The sequence below is a fragment of the Falco punctatus genome (genome assembly GCF_963210335.1).
Source record: "Falco punctatus genome assembly, chromosome: 11".
NCBI classification, from domain to species: Eukaryota; Metazoa; Chordata; class Aves; order Falconiformes; family Falconidae; genus Falco; species Falco punctatus.
In genome coordinates, this window is record NC_137591.1 from 18115092 (window position 1) to 18126816 (window position 11725).

Here is an 11725-nt window from a genome sequence, read left to right on the forward strand (position 1 = left end):
TTGAATTCTACTTAGTTTGGTAGGGATCTCGGAAGGCACAAGTAGTATTAAGTAGTATTTGCCAAGAACGTAGACAGCTTGCTTTCAAAGAGATCAGTGATGATGTGATTATATGCCAAAAAAAAAAAAGCTAGTCTACCTTTCGTTTGACTTTAGGATTTTTACCATTAGATTGCTTGCTTGTTTAACTCTGAAACATACTTTTTCAGAAAATCACGTTTGTACCTATTGATCACTTTTTCTTCTTTTTGTTTTGCAGGGTTTTTTTGCATAAACTGCTTGTCTCTCCTACGGTGTGTTTGGTCTTTAAACTTGGATTTAAACTGAATGTTTTTCTTGTTAGTACAGGTCTTTCTAGAAGCATAGGTTGTAACCTTCTATTTTAGCTAGAACACAGTCCTTAGCACCTTGAACTTAACTTGAGGAGAGGGCTGGAGAAAGTGCTTATGTCAAATTATGTATATCTGAATATGAATTTGTATTTTAAATTGTTGTCCAGGCTAGGCTAGTATGAAATAAAAAGGACATTTAACATGCTTTTTAAAACCTATCTTTTAATACAACTTCATTACAGAGTTTAACCCTCAAAATAGTTGACTTGTTTTTTCCTTCCCATTCACTATTGAGAGTTAGGTTCCGTAACAGAGGCAGACCTCGTTGATGTCTTTCATTGTCATGTGGCCTATATGTACGTAATGTTAACTACCTGTGCAACCATAATGTTTGAAGATGATAGATCTTCCCAGTGAGTATTTGACCAGTGACATATTTTACAACCAAAGTTTGATTCTTTACTGGCCTTCCTTGAATAGAGAAAAGGCTTAATACTTGCATATTGATGGCATTTGGTGCGGAGCTAACTTAATAGGGCTCAAGGAAGACTATGGTCTTTTCTGGATGCTGCAGGCATAGGTTGGAAATGCATAATGTAGCATAACTAATCCTGCACAGTCAGATTTCGAGAGTAAGTCTTGTGCTTGTAAAGCAAATTTAAGTGGAGTAGAATTTATTTTCAGTTTAGATTAGACTGCAAGATAAAGTTTGTCTTGAATTAAGTATACCAGAGAAAGAAATTAACAAAGACCGGTTTTCTGAGTTTAAGCGAAGCTGCATTTAAGATTTTTTTTCTCACTTACTCTAAGGACTTCTATGTTGAACGTAGGAATGTTCAAGCTTTTGAGTAGTTGAGGAAACAAGTTAAAATACGCTTGCCATGTTGTACTCTACTTTTCTCAGCCTGCTGAAGTTAGGTAACGGTGCAGCTGGGTAGTAGTTGATTAGTTTTGAAAGACTTTTTGTCAGCTTGTGTGCAGTGCAGTTAATTCTGAATCAGTAGCAGAGTAACCCATGTAAAGTAAAAATGTAACTGTAGCCTAACTTACTAAATTTTAAACTGAAAATATGTTAACAAATTTTTTTCCCAAAAAAATTATTGAGCTATGTTATGTAAGCAGCCTTCTCCAGAGAGCAAGGACTGCTTCTTAAACAGCATAAGACTTTTGCTATTAGTGTTCCACGTTTTATGTTCAGCAGTAGTCTTGAAAGCTGGAGCGTTTAAGAAAGGCAAAACCTCTATTTAATCCAGACACAGATGGTTGAGGTTCTCTGTAGTTGTAATTAGGGTCTTGGATCATTCGGAAGGATTTGGGGTCTTAGATTGTTTGAAAGCTTGATACAGAAAACTTGTAACAATGTTACTGTAGCCTTGAACATTCTGTGCTTGGGGAATATGCTGGTTATTATAGAGTGTGGGAATGTCTTTAGGTTTATATGAAATACAGAAGGATAATCACTTTTACATGTTTAATTACCACCTGTGAGCCTCTTCAGAAGGACTGGAAAGAAGCTTTTCTAATCTTGTTTGCATGCTGTTCTGCATTCAGTGTAATACAGATCCAAAAATACAACCACCAACAGAAAGATCTGCATGGGCACACAAGTGGTGGAGGTACAGATTCTGAAAGACCATGTATCAAATGTAATGCTTGAATTGAGTAGTCTGTTCCTTCTCAATAGGAGGCTTGACAAAGGGAGAGGCAGTCATCTGAGTGCATGTGCTAGGAGTGTGTATGACAGTATCATCCTTCCTGAAGTCAGACCTGCCCCACAACTCTTGCAGTACCTGGCTTTTTGTTGTTTAGGGAACACTTGACAAAGGAAGCGGTAGCATGCCAAGAGAAGGGGAAGCTTTAGCCAGGAAAAGATGTGTTTTGAACAATGAGTGTGTAGGGGGGTAAAGTTTGTTACTTTTTCTTTGGGAATATTTCTAAGCATTCATTTGCAAGTGGATATTCAGGCTGTGCATGTGAGACCCATAAGCAGGTACTAGGAATCCCATAGGAGCGTCTCAAAACTACCCATTAAGCAAAACAGATTATATATTTAGTTTATTATCGAAGTTAATTCTGTGTTCAAAACTTTGCAAGAAAAAGTGATACATTTAAACCAGCTAGAAGCTAAGTTGGTACTGTAGTTCAGGAACCACTTTTGATAGAAAATTGATGAAACAGACACATTTACTTAGTATGTCAACATCTCCTTATCTCAGCTGAGAAGCACATGATGCTGTTGGAATAATAGCGTGAGTCTAAGGGAATTGGCTGAAAACTTGATGGCTGTGTTTCTTTGAGGAGAAGGGGGAAAAAAGCAAGATTATGGGTCCACTGGAATATCTGTCAAGGTATGCTTTAGTTGCATAAATCTATTTTAATTAACTTAGTGTGTTGAAACACTAGTTGAATACTTAATTAGCGAAACCAGCATAGCCTTAAAAATAGCCTTCTGTCAGGTATTGGCATCCTGCAATCCATTATTCTTTCGGGAGGACAAGCAAGGCCCTCATCTCGCTGCAGAGCCACCCCGAACTAAATGTGCCTAAAATTATGTAAGCAGTCCTAAAATTACATAAGTAGTGACCAAACAGCCGAGTAATGCAATGTTAAGTAACCTTTTGGCAGGTGGGGGTGGGTGCTGTCTGATGCTTCTAGATAATACTTTTCAAAAGGATAGCCATACTAATTCATATTCTTGATATGTTTCTATTGACCAGATTTATAAGTCTTGAAGTAACTAAAAAATTGCCTAGATGTTAGGTTCTTACTTTATTTTTCTGGCCTGCGTCCCAGTACTGGTCTGGGGCAACTCTTCTGAAGTCATCAGTTAGCCTGGGGCTAGACTTCTGTCTTTCATCTTCTAAGAAAGATTGCCAATTGAATTAGGCCACTTTGAAAAGCTTTTATGGCTTTGATATGGGTTGAGAACTGCTGGAGATGAGATTTATCAAACCCATTATGGTTCAGCATTATTCCATTTGATTAGTCACTCCTGGCGTACAGAGAGGATTTGAAAGAAAATGGTCTTTAGCAAAATTACCATTAATAATTCACATGTTAATATTATACTTGTATATACTGTGTACTTCTCTGATAGGAAGCTTTATTTCATATACCTAGAATTGTAATGAATATGCATGTGTCACTGGAAAGTTTCAAAAAGTAGTCATTAACAAGACCAGTATTAAAGTGTTTAAAAACTTAATAGTGACACTTGCTTTCTGCTAGAAAATGTTCTAAAGCCACAGCAAGAATGTAGCTTTTTTCCTGGGATAGGTGATAGGGAATAACAACTTTCCAGTTCAAGGCAGGGAGGTGACAAAGCATTTTGTAGAAACAGACCTTACAAATCTACATGGGTCTGTCTCACTTTGAGTTCTCAAGCTATATAAAAAAAACCCTGTTTTTTGTTTGAGCATTAATGCATGGCTTGAAGAAAGTGTGTTGGGTTATGTGTATTCTCACGTATACAAATATATTTTCCATTGAATTGGCTTAAGTTCCATTTTCTGTTTTTCTTTCTTTTTGAGAAAAAACTTTATCAAACAGCGTTAACGGTTTTATTGTACTCTGAATTCTGTCCCTTGTACTCAAGAAGAGCCTTGCTTATTCCCCAAAATATGTTTGTTACCAGGAGAGTGATGTTCCTTGTATAAAAGTGCAAATGTGCATTATTAAATTGTGTTACTTGTAAGTTTCTCTAATAAGCTCAAGTCCCTCACAAAGTTTACATGTTTGTCAGGAAAAGAATTGTTCCCATCCTCATGCTGATTAGACCTTTCACACTATTTTAAACTCTCAACCAGTTCAGCGATTCTTTTGACTTTTCAAATGTTTTTCTTTGTTAAAAATAATGCTGTTTATACCTTTTGCTCTTACTTGATGTTGAATCATTCAACATACTTATGTCTTAGCATGTTCTTTACAACTTATAACAGGGGTCCCAAGTCTTTCGTTTTTGTAACAATGTTCAAGTGAGAAGAATTGACAGGTTTTAATTCTAGGTTGGAAAGGAAAAAAATACTTTTGATTTTTCTGTCTACAATCAAATAAAGCATGTTTTGGCTTGAGTTGAGGCACTGTCTTGGTAGATACTCTTGATAGAATGAAAGCCTTAGTTTGGATGGGTTTAGCATCTTTTTGTCCTTTTACACTTATGAATTTATATTCAAACCCCAAAGAATTATACTAAAAGAACTAATTTTAAAGATACTTATAGATGGGGGTTTTGCAAGTTGAGCTGGAGTGACTGAAGAAATAGTTATTTCTTAGCTATAGTTAGAGCATCTCAGCTGCAGGACTAATAACTTAAATGCAAAAACTGTGGAGTTTAAATGGCTTTTAGTGCTTAGAAAGGGGACAATGACAAGGGCCATTACTTTATCTATGCTTTAGGAAAAGCAGCTTTAAGATGTTGACTAAGTAAATAATTTGATGTGGGTGGCATCTTTAAATTATTCTAACTAGATCTTACAGATCTTGTTAGATCTTGCTCACTAAATGTTGGATCTTTAAAACACTGGTGTGGGAGGAGTAATGAGCTGTTGTTCTGATACAGTTATTGGAGTCCAAATATTTCATGATCTCATGACAACTTGTTTTCTCTCCAGGAGTGTATTGCAACCATCGTGTCCTTCAGCTGCTTTCCCTTGAGTGGGCCTGGTAAGTTTCTACACTATTAAAAGTAGTCTTGTCAATGCAAGAAGGGTTATTTTCATCCATTCTTCTCCTTTCAGGTGTGAATGTGGACTAAGAATAAGGTTCTGCCTTAGTTTAGCTGTTGTTGTCTTTTCATAACAGCTCTGTCAGCTCTGTTTGGAATTGAAATGTCCAGTACCAATATATTATGAATATGAGCTGGCAGTGTGCCCAGGTAGCATCCTGGTGTATCAGAAACAGTGTGGCCAGCAGGGCTAGGGAAATGATTATCCCCCTGTACTCAGTGCTGGTGAGGCTGCACCTCAAATCCTGCGTACAGTTCTGGGCCCTTCACTACACAAAAGACATTGAGGTGCTGGAACGTGCCCAGAGAAGGGCAACAAAGCTGGGGAAGGGTCTGGAGCATGAGTTTTATGAAGCACAGCTGAGGGAACTGGGGGTGGTTAGTCTGGAGAAAAGGAGGCTCAGGAGAGACCTTACTGCTCTCTACAACTACATGGAAGGAGGCTGTAGCAAGGTGGGTGTCAGTCTCATCTTCCAAGTAACAAGCAATAGGGTAAGAGGGAATGGCCTCAATTTGTGCCAGGGGAAGTTTAGATTGGATAGGAGGAAAAATTCTTCACAGAAACAGTTGTCAAGCATTGGAACAGGCTGCCCAGTGAAGCGGTTGAGTCACCATCTCTGGTGTTTAAAAGGCATGGTGCTTAGGGATGTGGTTTATTGGTAGACTTTGCACTGTTAGTTTAACAGTTGGACTCAATGATCTTAAAGGTCCTTTCCAACATAAATGATTTTATGATTAAGAAAAATACAGAACATCCCCATTGTTTCATATCTGTACTGCTTAACAAATTTCATAGTAAGTTTTTTTCCAAAGCTGGTATTGTCCGTGGCATTGTCATGGGCCCAGGGTAGTTTATTACTTTGTTTCAGGATGCAAAATACAGACCTCTGTATTTGAGAAACTTGCCTTTGTACCAAATCTTGGTATATCAAAACTGTGACTGAATTCTACTTCTTTAAGTCTTGTATGTTGCATATTTTATTGTCACACAGTTATTTGACATACAAAAAAAAAAATGCTCCCTGGTTGAAATGGGGTTAGCTGTAGGTGGTTTCATGGGTTTTTTGTGTTGATGTGACTGTGCAAAACTTTGACTTCATGTTCTACGTGATCATGTCTTTTTATGTTCATTCCATTTCACGTAGCTGTAGCATTGTAGAGCTTAATGGATCCTGATGTCTGCAATAAGGCAGCAGTTCTAATGAAAGCTGAAATGTTTCCTCTTTGTTTTAATGGCTTCACCTAAACAAAAGTATATTGAATATTTTCTCCATCCAGAATGAAGACAAATGTAAAGATGGCATGTCCAAGGAATTTTAAAAGGTGTAGACCTCCTGACTGAACAGTGCTGTATTATCTTTTGTTGTCTTTAATTAGTAAAGTAAGTATTAATCAAACCTATGCTGCTGGGGTATACCATTTTTATATATATAACAATATGGGACAATAACAAGTTGTTAGCTTCATTTTCATTCTGTCAGTGTGCTTAATTCTCTTGATGGGAGAAGACGGGGAGTTATACATAAGAATATGTAATGCAAAACTGCTCTTTTGAGAGTTTTTGTGTATTCTTTATTCTTTAACTGGGTGGAATGATTTAATTTATTAGAAATTTTTAGATTACAAGAGCCATTGTGTTACTATATTGCTCTGATCTTGTAATTTTCCCTAAACGAGAGCTCACTTCTGCTATGTAAGTTTAGGACAGTGGTGAAGGACTGCTAGTAATGTCTCAGACACTTCTTTATGTTATACCAGCCTTTTGCTTCTACGTGAACAGTACCCAAGTGTTTGGTCAAAGTATACTTTCTCTTAATCTCTGATGCTAGTTTTCACTCTTCATTTAAAATTTTGCATTCCAAGTAACTTTCCTTAAATAAAGAAGATGACGGCTAGGGTTAGGTGCCAGGAGTTCTTGGATCCTTTGGCTAAGCTCTGGATGCTAGGCCAAATGTTACACATTTAAAGTTCTGAAAATAGTAATAATCTTCAAGTGTTTAATGGTGAGATAAATCGATTTTAACAATTTGCTAAAGATTTCTTTTCTTTTTCTTCCTCTACCAGCTGCTGTTCTCTCACAGGTGAAAGTCATGATCACGCTAACAGAACTCAAATACTTAGCAGATGCGCAGTCATCCTACCACATACTAAAACCATGGTGGGATGTCTTCTGGTATTACCTCACCATGATAATGCTGCTAGTTGCTGTGCTTGCTGGGGCTCTCCAGCTTACTCAAACCAGAGTATTGTGTTGTCTTCCTTGCAAGCTAGAATTTGACAATCATTGTGCCGTGCCTTGGGATTTAGTTAAAGCCAACCTTAACATGTCGGCTGGCTCTGCAGCACCGATAATCATCCCGCTTAAAATCCAGAATGATCTCCATCGGCAGCAGTATTCCTATATTGATGCAGTATGTTATGAGAGACAGCTTCACTGGTTTGCCAAATTTTTTCCATACCTAGTGCTTCTGCATACCTTTATTTTTGCAGCTTGCAGTAATTTCTGGCTTTACTATCCTAGTACAAGTTCCAGGCTTGAGCACTTTGTAGCCATTCTTCAGAAGTGTTTTGATTCTCCATGGACAACACGTGCCCTCTCAGAAACAGTTGCTGAGCAGTCTGTGAGGAAGTTGCCAATAGCCAAATCAAAAGCAGTGATTTCATCACCTGGGAGTTCAGTAGATATAGGGGCCAGCCGACAGTCCCTGCCATATTCGCAGCCTGGCTTGGAAACAACTGGAAGAGAAAATTCCTCAAGTGTTCTTGACAAAAAAGAAGGGGAACAAGCTAAAGCTATATTTGAAAAAGTGAAGAAATTCAGAGTACATGTTGAAGAGAAGGATGTCATATATACAGTGTATATGAAACAGATTATAGTGAAAGTTATTGTATTTGTAATAATAATAATTTATGTCCCCTACTATTTATCATTTATTACACTTGAAATCGATTGTGTAGTTAATGTTCAAGCCTTTACAGGCTACAAAAGGTACCAGTGTGTTTATTCACTAGCAGAAATTTTTAAAGTTTTGGCTTCATTTTATGTTGTTCTAGTGATCTTCTATGGCTTAACTTGTACTTATAGTTTGTGGTGGATGTTAAGAAGTTCACTTAAGCAATATTCTTTTGAGAAGTTGAGAGAGAAAAGTAATTACAGTGATATACCTGATGTAAAGAACGACTTTGCATTTATTCTCCACTTGGCAGATCAGTATGATCCTCTTTATTCCCAACGATTCTCAATATTCCTGTCTGATTTGAGTGAAAACAAACTGAAACAGATAAATCTTAACAATGAATGGTCAGTGGAAAAACTGAAAAATAAACTAGTAAGGAATTCCCAAGACAAGATTGAACTTCACCTTTTCATGTTAAATGGTCTTCCAGACAGTGTCTTTGAACTGACAGAAATAGAAGTCCTAAGCCTGGAACTCATTCCTGAAGCCAAACTTCCTCCAGCTGCGACCCAGCTAGTCAATCTCAAAGAACTCAATGTTTATCATTCATCACTAACTATGGATTATGCAGCAGTCAGCTTTTTAGAAGAAAATCTGAAAACATTGCGCCTGAAATCTAGTGAGATGGGAAGAATTCCGTTTTGGGTTTTTCATCTAAAAAACCTGCAAGAATTGTGCTTAACAGGATATTTCATGCTAGATCATCACAACTCCATATACAACGAAAGCTTTCAGGGGCTAAAAAGTCTGAAATCAATTCATTTAAAGAACAACCTTTCCCGTATACCTCAAGTGGTTACAGATCTTCTGCCTTCTTTACAACACTTGTCTATCAACAATGAGGGAAATAAACTGATAGTGCTAAATAACCTGAAGAAGCTGGTAAACCTGAGAACCTTGGAATTAATCTGCTGTGATTTAGAGCGCATTCCCCATTCCATTTTTAGCCTAAACAATTTGCATGAAATTGACTTAAAAGAAAATAATCTCAGAACAGTGGAAGAAATAATTAGTTTTCAACATCTTAAGAACCTTTCTTGCTTAAAATTGTGGCACAACAGTATTTCATATGTCCCAGTGCAGATAGGTGCGTTATCAAACCTGGAACAATTGTATCTAAATTATAATAATATAAAAAATGTTCCATTGCAGCTATTTCTTTGTAAAAAATTGTACTATTTGGATCTTAGCTATAATAAGCTAACCTCCATCCCTGAAGAAATCGGTTATCTGACCAATCTGCAGTACTTGGCTTTGACAAAAAACCATGTAAGTAGAACTTTGAATTACTACTTAATAATAATCAAATAGTGACTTAACGTACCATTTCTTCTGGAACAGCCTCTGGTTCAAAATGCTTTTGTGGTGTTCACGATTAAACCCAGTAAAGCTGAAAAGGGGGTGGGGCTTGTTTAATTACTAAAGCTTCTGTGTCATCAAAGCCATAATACTGAGTAAGTACTATACCAGTCTGTAGCAGCTTAAGGGCTCTGATCCAGGTAGTATACATTACGATGGCTGTAGAAATGTATTTTCCCTTTCTCTGCAGCTGTCTATCCTATGTAGTATTTTAATGGAAAAGAACAGTGTTAAATTTTTACCTTAATGTCAAACTGAAAGTGGTAGTGAATCAACAGCTAGTTGACAAGCAGCTTAGCTGTCTGTTTGGGAAGAGGGAAATAATCATAGCTGGTCACCTCATCAGCAGTGCTAAACTGTCTGGTTAATTAGTGTGGGGTCCAGGTTTGTGACTTAAGACTGTCGAGGTCTATAATTGCGTTCACAGATGAGTTTGGGTTTTGGATGTTGTATGTCAGTAGTGTGGACTGGGACTAAGTTACTAGCGTATGCACAGATAACTACGTGTACAGGTTTCACAAGCCAGGAGCTGCTAATGTGTCTCCAGTCTTCATTAAGTGATTCGTAGGAGACGGTAGCCTATTTGCTTCCCCTGCCACCTGCACGTGCACAACTTGTATACGTTTCTGTGCATGTATATGCTCACCCCACCATGCTTACTTCTTCACTTCTGCCAGTAGCTAAGCATCTTCATAGCAAAACAGGTATATAAAACCACTGTAGTGTTCTTAAGCACTTTGTTGCATAATCATAGAATTACTATTTTCCCGTTCCTTATCCTTCCACAAACTAAGAGGGATTTTTTAATCCTAAAATAAACCCAGGAAATACCAAAATACGCAGCTGCATGTAGACTAATGACTTCTAACGTACATTATTTTTGATCTTTTCTTTCCTTTTTCTAGATTGAAATGCTGCCTGATGGATTATTTCAGTGCAAAAAGCTGCAATTTCTTCTTCTGGGAAATAACAGTCTGATGAATTTGTCCCCTCTTGTGGGTCAGCTACTGAATCTTGTTCAGTTAGAGCTCATTGGAAACTATCTTGAATCACTTCCTGCTGAACTCGAAGAATGTCAGTTCTTAAAGCGGAACAGTCTAATTGTAGAAGAAAGGTTGTTAAAAACACTTCCATCTCGTGTAAGAGAGCGTTTGCAGACATGCTCAGATAAGTCCTAAGTTTAAAATGAAACGGCATCGCTGCATTCTATAAGCCTTTTGCTTAATATCTCTCTAAAGATCTATATAGGTGGAGAGAAGTGAAGGAGAGGTAACAGTTTACAAATCAGTCTTAAACTTAAATGCATTGAACTGAGCTGATTGTATTGGAAAGGAAAAAATAGTTAAATTCGAACAAAAAATGCAGCCTTTAACAGGTAATCATGTGTTTGAAAAATATGAAATATGAATTGTTGGTTGGGTTCTACTGGTTGAAATAGTTCAGTTAAATGCTTATGATAATGATAGTATTGAAGTGGAAAAGTGGATTGTCTGGCTATAGTGAGAGTGTATATACTTTTTTTTTCCAGTGGGATTTTTTTTCTTTGATAGTGATAATTTTAAACAGTTTCATCTCCTGCCATATGAGGTCTAAGAACTGTCTGGAATTAGTTTCTGAGTATGAACTCTTCACTAACTTAGAATTTGTTGAATTAAGAATTTAAACTTTTGAGCAGTTCAGTTGCATGGGGTATACTGAAAGTAGTTTTTCAACATACCTTAATTTTTAAAGCTTTGACAAGTACTGAGTATTAATACTATAATTGTGGAAGATGCCATTTGAATCTTGCTCTTAAAATCAGTTGGACAGCAATACCTGAAACCAGTTTCAGTATTTTGTCTTAAAAATAGTAAATACAAAATGAATTGTTGCCTAGAAATTGGGAGGAATTGGAAGAACTTGAAGTAACTGTTGTGCGCATGTACTAGAAAGCAAGTGTTACAGTACTGATCTCCATAGGTGATGATGGCAAACAGAATACGATATAGTCACAAAATTGTCTTCTGTATGTTGTGAGCATCCCAGATGTTAGTGTAGTGTATGTTGCTGTTAAACATTTTTATAATTTCTCATTACTGGCTGCCTCAGTGCTTCTTCTCCACACTCAACTACTGTATTTTCATGGCTGGGGAGAGGATGAAGAAGGTTTGTATTAGATAAGGACAGAAAGACACAGTTAAACCAAATAATCACACATCTTATAAGTATTTGGGAGGGAAAACCAGGAAACATTATAAGCTTTGCCTCTTCTAGGGATGTAATAATTTCATAAATTATAGTGGTGAAATGAGCTCTTATGCCATTCTAAATACTTGCAAAACTGGATAGAAATAAAATGGTTCCTGACTTCATTC

At 37.0% G+C, this 11725-nt stretch overlaps 2 protein-coding genes across 2 annotated transcripts in view; both read left to right on the plus strand.

Annotated features, from left to right (window-relative positions):
* The first annotated feature begins 4964 nt into the window (after positions 1-4964).
* Positions 4965-11722, plus strand: LRRC8B (leucine rich repeat containing 8 VRAC subunit B). Its single transcript, XM_080406679.1, has 4 exons — positions 4965-4994; positions 6334-6436; positions 7120-9281; positions 10277-11722. Exons 3-4 carry the CDS (start codon positions 7146-7148, stop codon positions 10547-10549), a joined length of 2409 nt encoding a protein of 802 aa, XP_080262805.1. The 5' UTR covers positions 4965-4994; positions 6334-6436; positions 7120-7145; the 3' UTR covers positions 10550-11722.
* LRRC8C (leucine rich repeat containing 8 VRAC subunit C) overlaps positions 4966-11725 on the plus strand; it is a 49262-nt gene continuing 42502 nt past the window's right edge. Inside the window, exons 1-2 of the mRNA XM_080406680.1 lie at positions 4966-4994; positions 6334-6436. The gene's annotated coding sequence lies outside the window, so the exon portion shown is untranslated. The remainder of the gene's footprint in view (positions 4995-6333; positions 6437-11725) is intronic.